General features: G+C 35.1%; 2 protein-coding genes across 3 annotated transcripts; one reads left to right on the top strand and one right to left on the bottom strand.

Annotated features, from left to right (window-relative positions):
• Positions 1-1,263: 1,263 nt before the first annotated feature.
• On the top strand, positions 1,264-3,281 carry Irbp18 (Inverted repeat binding protein 18 kDa). Its single transcript, XM_013314967.1, has 2 exons — positions 1,264-1,683; positions 2,026-3,281. The coding sequence occupies exons 1-2, from the start codon at positions 1,570-1,572 to the stop codon at positions 2,275-2,277; spliced, it is 366 nt and encodes a 121-aa protein (XP_013170421.1). The 5' UTR covers positions 1,264-1,569; the 3' UTR covers positions 2,278-3,281.
• Positions 3,282-3,515: 234 nt separating this feature from the next.
• Positions 3,516-16,739, bottom strand: Vps15 (vacuolar protein sorting 15). 2 transcript variants are annotated; one of them, XM_013326902.1, is made up of 28 exons: positions 16,468-16,739; positions 16,072-16,252; positions 15,487-15,657; positions 14,975-15,163; positions 14,693-14,781; positions 14,224-14,433; positions 13,522-13,984; positions 12,742-12,934; positions 12,311-12,420; positions 11,879-11,987; positions 11,227-11,375; positions 10,827-10,970; positions 10,475-10,591; positions 10,084-10,218; positions 9,541-9,619; positions 9,103-9,179; positions 8,613-8,731; positions 8,199-8,293; positions 7,557-7,655; positions 6,861-6,936; positions 6,612-6,707; positions 6,149-6,271; positions 5,776-5,886; positions 5,366-5,541; positions 5,112-5,270; positions 4,754-4,914; positions 4,435-4,616; positions 3,516-3,951 (listed from the first exon to the last, which is right to left on the bottom strand). In XM_013326902.1, exons 1-28 carry the CDS (start codon positions 16,557-16,559, stop codon positions 3,732-3,734), a joined length of 4,125 nt encoding a protein of 1,374 aa, XP_013182356.1. In that variant the 5' UTR covers positions 16,560-16,739; the 3' UTR covers positions 3,516-3,731. The 2 variants fall into 2 exon arrangements, with proteins under 2 accessions (XP_013182356.1, XP_013182364.1); XM_013326910.1 differs by lacking the exon at positions 7,557-7,655.
• Between the last annotated feature and the right edge of the window lie 39 nt (positions 16,740-16,778).

The raw sequence follows: 16,778 nt of genomic DNA, 5'->3' as shown, positions 1-16,778 counted from the left end.
CTCTTCTGTCAGTTTAAATTTCAGATTTAAAATGAATATTAATACTATAAATAGTGATGGGTAGCTGCATTAGTTTGACAATAATATTTACAGTGTTATATTTTTTACGTATTTGGTACGTTAGCACACAGCCGCACATACAGAAAAAATATGGAAAAATTGTCTATGGTTACTAAGAATATCCATTAATATGTGTGAATATTGCTTTATCTTTACATTAATTTATATTTACCTACTCTTAATATTATCTAAATATTGTGTTTTTTTTTATAAACGACGACACTAAATCCAAGTGTAAATTTATTTATCAATTGAATTCCATAGTCTTGTTCTTTATATACATGGGTAACAATGATTACTGAATTTATCACTAGCAAATAATTCCAATCGTGTGTTCTGATATATCGCATATTCTGTGATATATTAAGTATATTGAATAATTACGTGTTTTAATGTGTGTCTGTGTGTTGTGCTCTACGACTTTAATCTATCTGTTACTATACTTGAATTATCTTGTAAAATATTCATTTAATTCGTATGACTTTTCTATAGATTGTTAGATTTTAGTCTTTTACTATAGTGTTAATGTTAAATTTGATAGAAAATGTGATAACTTAGTGTGCAAATTGAGTCGATAACATAATCTTGTAGTGTTCAGGCCTAAACATTTGCTAGAATTGACCAAATTAAGGTAATAAATGTTAACCTTTGGATATGCCTACAATATTGTAGGCGGTTGTTTTTTGACATTAACTTCAATGTTTATGGTCATTAAAACAAAATTTGCACATTAAGCATCGCATATTCAAAGTCTGGTCACTAATAAAGCGTAAAATAAGCATAAAACTCTTGAATTTCTGTTTCCTTAACGATTATGTAATGTAGCGTTACAGTATTAGATTGTTCGGCATACGATGCTTCCATTATTTGTGTAAATAAGATTTACTTACATTGTTAGAGATTTATTGCAATGAATGAATTATATGATCTGATATGATTTGTTTTATTTATTTTATCATCTCGTGCCACGGTCAGATAACCTTCAAGTTGGTCTAGCAAATATCGCATATCAAGACCTGAAAGGACACATTGTTCTTGAAGGCCTACGTACATCACTACATAGATTGGCCATGACCAAAGATTTAACATATTTTTTTTTTGAAACTACCATTTCTTATCTGTTCTTGTCGTAATGACGTTGACAGTAGACGTCAGCTGCATTTGCCATATTCTATAATCTTTGGTTAATCGAATGACGCACGATACGTCATATTCACGTCATATCAAATCGTCTTTTCACAGTCCTTTTATATTTTGTTTATATTTTTACTTTTCTAATCTAATGTGAACTAAATTATTCACTCGAATCAAGGAAAAGTCTAAAAGTTCTTAGTTTAATTTTTCTAAACAAGTTAATACCAAATTTGGGTGACGAAAGTGAAAATCCAGTTCATTAGAATTATTGCGTCATATTTCTTGGTTGTGGTAAAAACAACTTGGAAAACCGAATATAACAAAACTGAAAATAAGAAGTGAGCGCATATTGCTGCAAAGCAGTTAATTCTTTTGATGTTATTGGATGATTTTACTTCGATGCCGCCGGAAAAGCGACCCAAACGAGGTCTCAGCGATGCTGATGATGAAGATGACGACTACAGGAAGCGAAGAGACAGAAACAATGAGGTTTGTTAATTGGAAATCTTAAAATCCATTGATAGAAATCTAAATCACTTTAAGCTACTTTATAAAATATACCCTACATTTAGAAAACGGACAAAAAATTTATAAAGATGTTTGAAATATAATGCAAGTCTTTGTTGGATTTATTTCATTAACTTTTCCTTTCGTTTTGTTATTATTTCGTTTTTATTTTATGACCTGGTAACATAAACCTTTAGGTCATATCTTATTTGAAAAATGTTCATTACTTTGGGTCATTATTTCTAGTTAAAAAAGGTCAAAGATTACAGTTATTGTACAATTATGTTGCAATTGTTTTGTGTTAAATTGTGAAATAACTTACAGGCAGTTAAGAAAAGCAGATTCAAATCAAAACAACGAACACAAGAAACATTCACCAGAGTGAATAAATTAAAAGCAGAAAATCAAATGCTTGAAGAAAAAGTGAAAACATTAACAAAAGATCTCCAATTCTTGAAAGATTTGTTTCTCGAATATGCATCAAATTCACAGAACTCAAAATTTGCGGGATTAGATTTAGAAAAGCTTTTAGAAGATGTGCAAGATGATAAGAAAGTAGGAAAAAGTGGTAAATGAATCATAGTGATACTATTGTATGGATGGATTTATTCACACTTGGTTTGTGGTAAACTGTCACACATAAATGTATTTAGTTTAAACTTACCTTATCCGGTGAGTATAAGTGAAAATAAATTAAGGTTGCTCCTTAGCACCATCTGTCAAAGTTAATAAACTTTCATAAGATCTTTGTTGACTGTGTGTTGAGTATTGTAGGTTTTTGGATCATATTCTAAATTCAAACACAGAACTAACTGCCTTAGCACCTGTCAAAGGCCAGATATTTATATTACCATATAATAATAATGACATTTAATCCATTCAAAAACATTACATTAATATTTGATTTGATCAAATAATTGTGTCATAGTGGAATTTTATTTATGGTATGTTGTCTTTATATTGTGTTTCTAGCTGAAATATGTTTTGATAGTAAAAAATGTGTATAAATCTAATATCCCATTTCAGAGATAATGAAATTACCTACATTTTCTTCGTACAAGTTTTTTTGCGACGAAAATCCACATTTAAGAATCAAATGTAGAATATAAATTCATACAGGGTAGATATGACAATGCATTTTTTGTACATTGCTTTAATTTGATTGCCATTTGCTTATTTGATGACTAATTTGTGATATTTCTTGGTAATCATTTAGAATCATATTATTTATCTTATTTAAGGTATGCATCCATTGGTCCATGCCCAATGCACGATTTTTCTTTACTTTGTATAATTTGCCTGCATTGAAAGACAAAGAAAATATGTTTAAACTGTGCTGCATCCAATGTAGCCCTACCTTTTATGGTTTGGTTAGTCGAAACTTTTGTACAATTTTCATAATTGTGGTGAAATCAATGCATCATTTTTCTTGTAAATTGTAAGTTTAAAATGATTTTTAGTATTTAAGTTTATTATAATTTAAGGTATGATATAATTTTTATATGCAAATCAATGTTATATTGTTTTTATAATTTTTTTTGTTCTTTTACATAATTGTATGTATCTCCGAGGTATTCTCTTTAACAATAGAACTTTGAGGGAAATAAATATAGTAAATAAAAAAAATAAATAACAGTCTTTACAAATCGTTTATTTACAATACATATAATACTTAAGTATTTTTTATTCTATATAAATTAACCATAGACTTTCACTTTAATACAAAGAAAAAATAATGTTGTCTATGGAAGTTTATGTACTAGAAATTCATCGTTTATTGTGAACTTTATTAAAAAATGAGGATTTATATTCAAAAATATTTCAAATGTTTACAATGAAATTAAATTGCTAATAGAATTATATTAAATTGTATTGTTTCCATTTTTCAACGCAGAACACTACATGTCTTTACTTGTGATAACCAAGTGATTTGTATAACAGCTAACTTAAATAATATTAAAATATAAATATAACAATATAAACTAAATAATAATCAAAAACATCTGTACTTCAAAGTACCACAAATAAGTTTATTTCCAAACATTAATCACACCGTCAGCGGAGGAACTAACAAGGTAACATTTGTTCCCTTCAACCATTGTGATATCGGTGATGGGTGCGGTGTGATGGAAGGACCGGGACTCGACACTGCGGTATACGTTGTCTTCTGAAGCCGCAGCAGGTGCGGGGGCGCTGGGGTTCAGTTTGGAACACTCCTGTATCACTGTGGTACCGTCGATTATTCTACTCCTGAGAATTAAAATGTTAATATGCAAATTAGGAACTGAAAGATTGAATAAACATTATATTAGTATTTTGGTATGACAAGTAAAAAGTAGCATTTTTTGTAGCTAAAATATATTTTATTTTGAGATTAATATGTAATTTTAATTAGAAATGGAGAAAAAAAAATTGTTTGCCCTGGTGTCATAATTGTTGTTTTTTGGATTGCCTATTTTTTTTAGTTTTAGATAGAATTAGTTTAGTTAAATTTTGAACATATATATAAAGCCAAAAAAATTAGTTAGAAATACTACGGATAGGTTGAAAATGTTTCATATTTTATTGATTGGGATTTCTGAGGCCAACGGCCTATCTAAAACATTTCTGTTTTGTCAAAGATAATGACAAGGACAACAATATGTCCTTATACAGAGATTTTGGTCTTAGAAACCAGCGCTAAGACGATCCACGTTCCTATTTGAGTTTAGATATAGTTCTATCTCCCCTGACCTATATTTAATAGCGCCAGGTGGTCTGAGCTGGTCTGCGGGCGCGTGCAGCAGTACGTAGGAGTCCTCAGGCTGGTTCAGGTCCCAGTAGCGCAGACGCTGGTCACTGCCGCCCGTCACCAGGAAGCGGCCGCCCTCCGCCCCGCGCCGCCCGCAGTACGCCGCGCTTAGATACTGACATGCCTGACAACACACACAGTGGAATAAACCGTTTAAGGTTTAATGTTAGCTTATTGTCTATTCATCTTGCGTGTGTGCGTGTGGGTGGTTTGAGTGAGTGCGAATGTGTGCTTGAGTGTGTGTGTGTGTGTGCTTGTTACCGGTGTAGAGTAGTTGAGTGGATGCGATGTGTTGGTGCAGGGCCAGAGCGCGTGTGTGCGCTGCGCCGCCTCCAGACACCAGGCCGCTGCGTCGCGCCCCCCCACTGCCCACACGCGGGATGACAACCCTCCCCAACCCACGATACGACGTACACGCTCCGCTGTAATAAACAATAATATTATTATCAGAAAAAAATAGCCTATAACATGGCCGCGTGTATCAGCTACCTTCCAGTCAAAGTCCTATCAAAATCTGTCCAGCCGTTCCAGACATACAAAGACCGGAAAAAAAACAAAAATTTGTCACATGTATGAAATATTATATTTTTTTATTGAGGTATAACTGTTGTGTACTCACAGTTAGGATGCCTGACAGTGGTGATAGGCAGCTGGAACCTGAGATCCCAGACACAGATTGCACCGCTGGAAGTCCCCACGGCCACGTAGCCCGCACTGTTCGCGTACAGACACGTGTACACGCCTTGTTTCAAGTCACCTTGCAGCTTCCACGCGTTACCTGCAATAACATATAGGATTTTATAATTTAACATTTCATTAAGACTTTTCTATACTCGTCTTATTGGGTCGAGTTAAGTTGAAATTGATATATACCGGGTGCTCTGAGATCCCATCCGACGACTGTGGCATTAAGTGTTGCGTAGGAGATGACACCGGCGTGCACCCCGCCTGCGCACGCGCACGCCACGCACCCCTCCGCAGCCCCCGCACTCCCCGCCGACACCTGCCGGCACTGAGACAGCGTCATGCGCGACGACCCGCTGTCCATTCTGTACCAACACATTTTGATTAGTCTTTGGTCCTTCGAGTCATAAATCCGACTCGAAGGACCAAAGACTACAACTAAAAGCTAGTAAAACGCACATGTTTTAAACGGTATTTGGTCTCAGAAACCCACGGTTAGTGGAGCTAACTTACACTATATTTATGAAAATATTTATCACAGTATTAACATCAGCTTACAATCTTCTTTTCCTATATAAATAAGAAAAAAGATTAAATACCGAAGCACAAATATGGAGCCCTCCTGTGTAGCGGCGACTAGAGACTGTCCTCCTTCGCACGACGCCAGAGAGATGACGGGACCTGCGCTGCGGTTGTACATGGACTTTGACCTGACAAAATAAAGAATTAAAACAATCGGTGTGAAAATAATGTACCAATATTGTTTCCGACCTCTTTGGATAATAGATAAAATATTATCCCAAAGAGGTGAAATACCGGCCACTGAGGAACTTTGTCTTTTTTTAAAAAGAAAAAAAATAGTGACACAAGAGAATATCGCGGGAAGTCAAAGTGTAAACAACTAGATGAAATAGTTATTTGAGTTTTATTGAATTCTAGAAAAAATCTAGATTTTTCGTAAAAAAAACTTACTTGTTAACATAAGCATGTCCTTGCAGTCTGTTAGCGTCCCACAGTCGCACAGTCCCGTCGTCCGAGCATGAGGCAAACAGTCCGCGCACGCCCGGCACACGCGCCAGCTGGTTCACGCGCGCCCTGACAATAACTACTGCTTTTACCCTACCTTTAAGTGGGGTAAACGAACCATTGTTGACCACAATAACCTCCTACCACTCTCACCATTTACCAGGTCTATACTATCGGGATAGATTTACAATATGGGCCACCGCCCAGGGCGCCGGGCATAACAAAGTGCCGCAAGCGACAAATTTTAAAACAAAGGAAATACTTGATCATTCGCTAACTAATATTTCTCAAGTTAAATCAACGCTAAGCAGTGATTTTATGACTACTAAGGCTCTATATAAGATCGAAAACCTTTTCGATTAGTAAATACAATTAAGATTTAAGTAAATTTAAACCATTTATTACTGACTTGTGTTCATGTAGGTACGCGAGCAGCTGATTGCCCGGCCGCCATGATGGAGGGGGTAATAAATCTTCTCCACCCTCACCGTTATCTTCATGACTCCTACACAAAAATATTAGTTTCAATACGATTGACAACTGTACATTCAAATTTACAAATAAATTATTGAAAGAAGAACAATATTTATCAAGTAAATATATATTTCTAGTTTTATTTCCAGAGTTTTAATTATAGATTAGTAAATAAATTCCATACCTTAAAGACTTTTGATATTTCTGTTGCATTCGCGCCGTTAAATTGCGTAATTCTATCCGGCAGGGGGCCATGCTGTCTACGAAGAAATGCAAGCGATAAACAACTCTATCAATACTGCATAAAGTTGAATTTAAATTAACCGATCTTATGTTTCCTCAAACTTTTACTGTACTACAAAAATATCTGTATTTAAGCAAAGCAAAACATACAAAATGCGTAGTTTTACGATCACACATTTGGCAGTGAGTTTCCCGATGATGTATGACAGTGGTTCCCAAACTTATGTTGTCTACTGCCCACTTTGAGAATAAATATTTTTTTAGCGACCCCATATTTTCACATATTTAAAAACCACTATAACTTCAAATTAAATTAATTAATTATTGAGACCTATATATGTATATTAACGGAGAATTCTAAACGAAACTTTTACTATGACCCGCAACTTGAGACCTGCAGCGCCCACAAGGGGGCGTTATCGCCCACTTTGGGAAAGACTGATGTATGATAAGTCTTTATCCAAGTATTTCAGTGGAGAAATATAATAAAATGTGTTTTTAGTGTGTCATATGTATCATAGTTTGCAACAATAATCGAATGGCTGGATTTAAACTGAAGACAGCAAGATCGGCAGTCAGTATTCCTGACCATTGGACTATTGGTGCATTAAATATTATATAATCATTTGGCACGCACATTGCACATAGCTGGCGCTGTGGCCCATCTGTGAGTGCGCGGGCTGAGCGACAGTCGGTGCACCGCTCACACCGCCGCACTGTGCTAGTTGCTCTGACGCTGCAATACCAATATTATATACCTTTTACAAATAAAACTATCGTCCGTAGTCAAAAAAAACTTAATAAGTAGCTTATGTGTTCTTCCAGACTATGTTCTTCTATACCAAATTCCATCATAATCCGTTGGGCCGTTCCGGAGATTCCTTCAAACATCCATCCATTTATAATATTAGCAAGATTACGGTCTTACAGATGGTCAAACATGAATATCTGAACTGATGACAGAAAATATATAAAACCTACTTTGAAATAGAAAATGACATTAAGAAAAAAAAAAACAACAGCTACAGTATAAAAAGAATGTTGTTGTATGTTTTTGACTTTGACAGCATGGCGCTAGTGAGCTGCACTTGGCCAGTGTGGTTGACTATGGTCTAATCAACCTTAACATAGGGTAGGTTGCGAGTCCCTCAGTGGGGACGTATAGTGAGCTGATGATGATGAACAATACAAAAACCGACATTTATATAAACGAATAAAATTTTTATAGCCGCAAACCATAGACAATAAACACAAAACAATAGATAAAGCAAAGACTTACATTTGGTAGTGGATTGTTCTTGTGAGTGTCCGAACATGTGCTGCCATTCTGTGTTCATGTGCGCCTCCTGGGACAGCGACGTCTTCTGACTACGTCTGCTTAAATACACGGAAAAGAAGACATTACTGGAAATAACATTGAAAGATATCTTCTTGTTCGTATTAACAATCAATTGATGTTTAACAATCGACAGGTCCAATGAGAATTTTTTTTACCCATTGGGCCCATTAGGAAACAGAAAATGTTTATTTTTATATCTTATTTTTGGATATTTCATAAATTTATTTATAAACAAGATGAATTGAAACAAAAATAAATAAGATTTTTATTCAAATACGATTAATTTCTTTTGTATACAGTCTGCAAACAAGTTTGTCATTCCCTCCTTTGAATGTACCAAGAAGTGTGTGTAACCTGGGCTGTGTGTTGTACAGCTTGTCAGAGTGCGGCTCCACGGCGGCAGGCTCCAGCTGCACACACCTCGATATACTGCTGCTGGACAGCACCAGACGACCAGGTGCCTCTGTTATATGCTGGATGTACAGACAAATTCTATCTATTAAGAATTGAAGGTAGGCAACGTATCTGCAATTGTGAATGTCTATGTGCATATAAAAAAGCGAAACCGAAGCGGATTAAACGCGAAATACGAAAACGAAGCGAAAGCGAAACGCAATGTTTTGTTTAAGCGTCAATAGCCTAATGGTTAAGGTTACGGATTTCCGATCGGGGGTTCGAATCCCGTCATTCGATTATTATCGTAAACAATATCCAAGCACAAGCATAGAGCTTAGTTGGAATGGTAAAAGAAATATTAGTAAATTTACAAAAAAAATCTGCTTATATTAAAAAAAAAAGAAAAAAAATGTTAATTTTATATTAAAATAATAATTAGAATACTTACTTGTGTGGTAGAGCTTTGTATTTTTATAAGATGTGCACTCATCGCCAACAATTGATTTTCAACATGTTCCGACATACCTTTAAATATATATATAATATATCTTTTAATATAATATAATTCTAAACAAAATCCTGTTAAATTAAAGTATATAATCTAACATTCATCATCAGCTCACTATACGTCCCCACTGAGGAGCTCGGAGTCTACCCTAAGTCAGTGACTAGGACATAGTCAACCACACTGACCCAGTGCGGGTTGACTTCACACATATCTATGAATTTCTCAGAAATGTGCAGCATCACGATGTTTTCCTTCACAGTAAGAACGTCAGATAAATGTACATATGTAAATCGAAAAACACATTGGTACATGGATTTGAACCCAGGAGCCGACGCATATTTCATCTAATTAGGAATAAAGAGTATTGTTTAAAATTACCGTCAGAAGCCAGTCTTCTAAATAAATTCTTCAGTTGTTGTCCCATCTCACAATACTGAGGCATCGTACCCTGCTTCACCTGATAATATTCAATATATATATATATCTTACTAATATTATAAATGCGAATGTTTGGATGGATCTTTGTTTGAAAGTATCTCCAAAACGGTTCAAAGGATCTCGATCAAATTTGGCATAGATGTAGAACATAGTCTACAAGGACACATAGGCTACTTATTAAGTTTTGTACTTGAATCCAGCTTAGAAGGAGTCGCGGGCGACAGCTAGTAGGTAAAAAAAAGCGATTCTACAAATACAAGATTACGTCATCATTTTTTAAATATTTATTGATGTTTAAAAAAATTATAAAAGCAGTAATAAGTCGTAAGGCCAATTTTAATTAATTGCAGATATATTGTGGTATCGGTTGTTTCAAATATAGTGTCAGCTCAAGGTACTGGACAGTTATGTTCCGAGCTACAAAGATATTTGAAAACAACTATACAACTGTAACTGTTAGTGTAGTGATAGGCAGTAAAATACCCTCAGCCTGGTGTTCCTCCTCTCCCTGAGTGTGTACACAAGGCGGTCCACGTCTCCATGTCGCAGCACCGCGTCCAGCACTTTCCGTGGTATTGGGTCTGCCAAACTCTCCAGCAGCAGTTCTGCTCTTTCCACCTTTTAATATAAATAGATTCTAACTGTACGTTTCCAGTAAAAAAATATATAAAGAAAATGGGATAACAATACAATATTACTAATATTATAAATGCGAATGGATGGATATGTTTGAAGGTATCTCCAGAACGGCTGAACGGATCTCAATGAAATCTGACATACATATAGCACTATGCTTTTTTTAAATTCCGCGCGGACGGAGTCGCAGGCGACAATGGGATAATTTTTTAAAAGTCCTAAAAATATAATTAGTTACCTGAATCAATTTATGTTTAAGATGTGGCCACACTAAGGGAAGTATTTTGCAGTTGACATCTATTGGGTTCAATAGACTGGCAACACACGACACCAGACCACAGACTTCATGACGAATCTGAAAACCATAACAAACACATTTAAACGGATTTTAAGCGATAAACAATGAAACAGCTTAAAGTCTAAAACATGCTATCCTTGTCTAGCTAAGCTAGAATTTGGAATGTGCGAGGGAGACGGAACAGGCCTATGTCTAAGTCATGCCATTCTTATCGTACTTAACCAGAGGTTGGGATGTGCGAGGAAGACGGAACAGGCCTATGTATAAGTCATGCTATCCTTGTCGCACTTACCCAGAGATTGGGATGTGCGAGGTAGACAGCACTCTCGGCGAGCAAGTCGCAGAGCGCCTGTTTGGGCAGCAGACCTAGCTCTGCCAGACTGCTGGTCGCACGCAGAGCTTTCGCTATTATCCATTCAGATTGATCTGTTAAACCCTATGGAGATACAAAAATAATAAATACTAGTTGTCGCCCCTGACACCTGCGTGGAATTAAAAAAAAACAGCGATTGCGTATGTCTATGGGCAATGGACACTTCGCTATTTCAATGATTACAGGTAGCCGCTCGCTCGTTTGCCACCTTATGATATAAAAAAAATGTTGATTGAGCGACTGGTCGCGTCCGCGAAATAATATCAGTCTTATTATGTCTAGAAACATGTAACCATGTATGTGTACGTGTGTTGTATACCTGTTGCAAGAGAGGCAGCAGTATGGGCGCGGCGTGCTGACCGACGTACGCGGCGACACCCACCACGCGCTCGAAGAAGCAGCCGCGCAGCGCCGCCTCCTCCTTGTCGTTCAGGAACGTCACCATGTGCGATAGAATCACATCGTTTGCTAAACAAACATACATCTTACTAATATTATAAATGCTATAATATTAAAACCGGTTTGAATGTATGGATGGATGGATGGATGTTTGTTAGAAAGTATCTTTAGAACAACTACACGGATCTCACTGATATTTGGCATAGATGTAGAACATAGTATAGAAGAACATATAGTTTACTGCTTAAGTTTTTTTAATTCCAAGCGAAATCGTAGGCGACATTGAAGTTGGCACCTCCAGTACAACTACACATTACTACGCGACGTGCCAACTCAATATATTAACTAGACAAATAAGCAATAGGAAGAAACAAAGTTAAATTATTTTTTTTTTTAACGATTAAATATTATCAGATTTTTTTTGTAAATTTACTAATATTTTTTACTAATATTTAATAATAATTTACTAATAGTCGAATGACTGGAATCGAACCGCCCCCCCCTCTCGTGATCTGAAATCCGTACCCTTAACCATTAGGCTATTGACGCCTTATTATTGTTGAAAAACTTACCTTTCTGTTTACCAAAGAATACACATAGCTTAGTGATACCATTTTCAACTAAAGCTCTTTTGACGACCGCCTGCGAGTCCGTTAAGAGGTAAGACACTGTTGATCGAACCTAGAAAAAAAATTAATGATACTTTGAATATCAGATATACTTGTATTCAAATATCTTAAAGGCTCAAGTGCGCGCCGCGCATTTCCCTTTGCCAGCATCTCGATACAACTAACATGGTATTCTGCGCAGCGACTTTCGAGAAATTAAAAGTAGTCAAGATATCTGAAAACTACTGTATCAAAAACATACTTAAATTAAAAACTCTTAATTAATAAAAATCCCTTTAACTTAAAAACCTACTGAGAATATAATATCATATGCTAAAGTGTATAAATGTAAAAAAAAGCAAATTATGAATACAAAGAAATAAATTTTAGTACTACCATTTCGTGTAGAGCTGACAATTCGGTCTCGTAGTTGATATTCGCCGTTTCCTTGTCCGCCATATTTTGTGTCTGGTCTAAAAATCTCACCGCAGTTTCCGCCAACTTAGCTGTTAGAATATTATTAGAAAAAAATTAATTTCGATCATCGTTAATTCCTTAATATAAATAGACTCGCTTTCACAACAAAATTACTGAACCGATTTAAATGGAATTCGGTAAACAGATAGTCCTGAGATAAACCTGAGAAATAACATAGGCTACTTTTTAACATGAAAAACTGTTGAAAAGGGTTGTAATTGGGGGTTGAAACACTCATCAAACTATACTTTGAATTGCTTCCTCTTAACTCGTGTTGTATGTCGTGGTATTGAATAAGGTGAGCTTGTGTGTTTGTGTGACCTTGTTATAGTATTAAAAAGTGAACTGACCGATATTATTAGCATAAGCGATGCGTACAGGGAGTGCGGAGTCAGCAGCGCGCGGTGCCAGCTCCGGCAGTATGTACTCGGGGAAGACATTGCAGCCGGCGGGGGGCGGGGCCACCACGTGCGCGAGGCAACGTGTCGCCGCCCAGATTGCTGCGGAACGCACCCGAGCTGTGCCATCATGAGATAGATGGATCTACAAAAAAATGCTAATATCATTTTTTATTATATATTATTATAAATGCGAATGTTTGTTTGTAGGTATCTATAGAACGGTTTTACAGGTCTCGATGAAATTTGGCATACATATATAACATAGTCTGAAAAAACCGCTTTTTAATTCCGCGCGGACGGAGTCGCGAGCGACAGCTGGCATAGTATTTAATCTCATTAATATTATAAATGCGATAACTGAGATGGATGTTTGTTTGAAGGTATCTTCAGAACGGCTCAATGGATCTCGGTAAAAATTGGCATAAATATAGAACATAGTCTGGAAGGACATATAGGCTACTATTTTTTTTTAATTCCGCGCTTACAAAGTCGCGGGCGATAGCTAGTATAGCATTGCATAGCCATAAAAATTGTAGGAAATATGGTATGTGTTTTTTTTATCTGACTAAAAATAATTTATTTCTTTTGTGACACCCTGTAGTATAAAGAACTAAACCAATTTAATCGAGTAGTGTGTTATTAAATTTATAATTCTCCTCAGAATGTCAAAAGTCTACAAAAATTCCGGTATACTGTTTTTTAATTTACAATTTTAGTAAATATACTTACAATGTAAGGTAAAATTCTGTCCAAAATCGTTTCCGAACTAGAATTTTCGCATAACAATTGCAGTATTTCGAGACAATACAATTTAGACGTACAATGATGTAGACCTCGTATACAAGATGTCACCAATGAAGTTATCAAAATCAATCCTTCACTATCCGGACCCATATCTCTTTTCTCCGGAGCTTTACTATCGTTTTCTTCCTCAAAATCATTCACATTAATATTCATAACCTTAAAACCTTCTTTCATTAAAGTGTCAATATTATCTGTGTTATTATTCTCTGTGGTTTCTTCTACTAAGTCTCTATAATTCTTTGCATCGGAGGGTTGTGTAAATATTTTTATAATATTTTTTATATCTTGATGTATTCTTAAAATTTTCTCGTCGGCCGGTAATATTGGTTGTGCGGAAAATATCAACATATAGGATTGTAGGAATGAATAGAAATATTCAGGAAATAATCTGTAATATTGTACATAATAATAAAATAAAAAAAAGTAATTTTAAAATCATATTCTTTAAAAAAAAATTCTTTGTAAGATATAAATATTTTTTATCTAGGAAGCCACAAAATACCATAAATGAGAAATCAATTTATAGTAATCAAACCATAGACATAGCAAGATTAATAATTTAAATTCACACCACAGATGAATAAAACAAAATTAAAAAGGGTAAATTCACACAAAATTAAAACATACTTGCCCCTCGCTTCATCCAGATATATTTCAGCACTCTTCCTATCCTTAGGATTACGTTCAGTCATTGAGTGCAATAACTCTCTCAACCCTGGTTCTGATCCTTCAGGTAAGGTCATAGTGGAAGGTCTATCTTCACCATTACGATATGCCAGTAACCCTGGCAGGTCCAAAGCTGGTGTACCTTCGTTCCATAGTTCTAAAAGTGCACATCTGAAAAAAAAACAGTATAATATACAAAGATAAGACCGTTTCCACTAAACAATTACAATTATTATCAACTGACTGTCGTAGAACATAGTGGAGAAGAATATACATAAGTTTTTTTTTTTATTTAAAAATCTACTGCATATTGTAACAGTTATGGGCCACTCAATCTCAAAGAAGAAGAGAATTTTAAATGGTTATTAGTAATGCTTCTATATGTATGCTTTAAGTTATCAAACACTTAATACTTAACAATTTTGCTTACCCCGCTGAGAATATGTCCATGCTTGGTAATAGTTCACCTACTTTACAGGGTGACTCACTAAGTAACAATCCACCAGTTCTATCATCACCCTGTAAATTTATATTATTTGTATTTAATTTACAAATTAAATTACTCCTTGAGAATAAAAAAACATATTACTCCAAATTCTTCACAAACAACTTGGAACAGAGTTTCGCATAAAATCGGTGGAGTAGCTATTATAATAAATTAATTTAATTCAAGTATTAAAATAAATATGCCTATAAAATAATTAATACATACAGATGGTCGATAACTAGGATCAGGCGCTCTGACGAATCTCTCCGGAGCGACATAACAAAGTCTGCGACGTGAAGTATCAAAGAAATAGCTGAAATCCGCCGGATTGTCATCTGGTAAGAAAGTTGGCTTGAACGATGCTATATCAGTCAACAGTACCCACAGCCATGACGTCACCATTATGTTTTCTAGCTGAGAAAGACAAACAATATTTAAGAAAATATTCAAAATATACTATGTCCAAACTTCTAACTGAACATGAGTTCAAACAAGAGGCATTAAAGTTAGAAGTAAATGGATTTCAATTTGAATTACTTTGAATATATTATACTATATTAAAAAAGTAATTATTCCAACTGTAGTGTATGCATAAACATAGTGTTGTTTGTCTCGAGCGTACACGCCATAAGTACATGCCGGAGAGAGTGGATGTCAGTTGATGTCATACCTTTGAGCCGGCAACACGTGTTGGTACGTGAACGAGACAAATATAGAGCAACGAATGCTACACCAACCTTTATATCACCATGACATATGCCAAGTTTGTGCATCCGATGCAACACATATAGTACTTGGAATGTTATCCATTTCTTTTCCAATACCGTGAGGAACGGACGTGTCGACATTCTATCATAGACACTACATTTGCAGTATTCTCTCATTAAAAGACCCGCTTTATCTGTTAACTGAAGCGAGAAAAAATTGTTATATTAATATTTAATCTATAATAGTCTTAATATTAAGAATAATTGTAAATCTTCTAGTCTTTGATATTCAAAAAGGATTTGTAATTTTGCAAAGAATTAATTGACTTAAGGTAATTGGAAACCATTTAAATGATAAATATATCAGCCATATATAGATCTATGGTCTCTGTCTATCACTCTAGATTATGGTTGTGAGTTACATTATTATTAAATATACAACTGAACTTTAATAGGCAAGAAACCTCTGTAAATATGTTTTTGTTCAGTCCCATTGGACAATCTCCGTAAGTGTGAAACTCAGGTAAGAGAACAACCTCTGTGAGCAAAAATATGTCATGGATAATCTTGTATCCAAGTTTAACAGTATTTTATTTTATATTAGCATAGACTTACAATAACTCTCTGGAATGGTAAACAATTGAAGGCAGAAACCAGCTGTTCTTTTATCTTTAATATTCTCTCTTTATGTTCAGCCAGAGGCAGTGATGGATCATGAACTGCAAACACTTTGACAACTATCAAACCCTCCCTTGATCTAGCTCTTGCTACCTTCAGGAACCTTGTGGACCCAAGACTGGAAAGAAATAGTAATGGAAACTTAAAAAAGAAATGGAACATTTTAGTACATTTTCTTGCTGTGGGATATTATAAAAATGTTACTAATTTTGTATATCTTGGTATAACAAGCATTGTATTTATTGTGTTAAATAATATGTAACATTAGGAAGTAAACTTGAAAAGATCTCATATGTGTTAGCTACTTAAGTAATAAAATGTTAATAGTCTTACCTCTGATCAAATGATAAGTCAGCATGATCGCTAAGATAATGTTCTACAGGGAATATCTGAGAAGGAGCTACACCCACCAGCTGATTTCCCATTGTCCAATTAAATAAAAAACACAGTAAATATTATGGTATTTAATATATTTACTTCAACATATAAACATACTACGTTATAAACAAACTTGTATCTATATCTCTTCGTTATAATTACTGCACAGTAAATGAATTGGCAAGAAAATGTTGCAAAACAATGAAATTTATAATTGCAATTGCAATTTGCACTTGTTTGACGTTTGACAATACGCAAATTCTCAA

The sequence above is a fragment of the Papilio xuthus genome, unplaced genomic scaffold, assembly GCF_000836235.2.
Source record: "Papilio xuthus unplaced genomic scaffold, Pxut_1.1 DF829758.1, whole genome shotgun sequence".
In the NCBI taxonomy this organism is placed as follows: Eukaryota; Metazoa; Arthropoda; class Insecta; order Lepidoptera; family Papilionidae; genus Papilio; species Papilio xuthus.
This window is presented reverse-complemented; position numbering and strand designations above follow the sequence as displayed.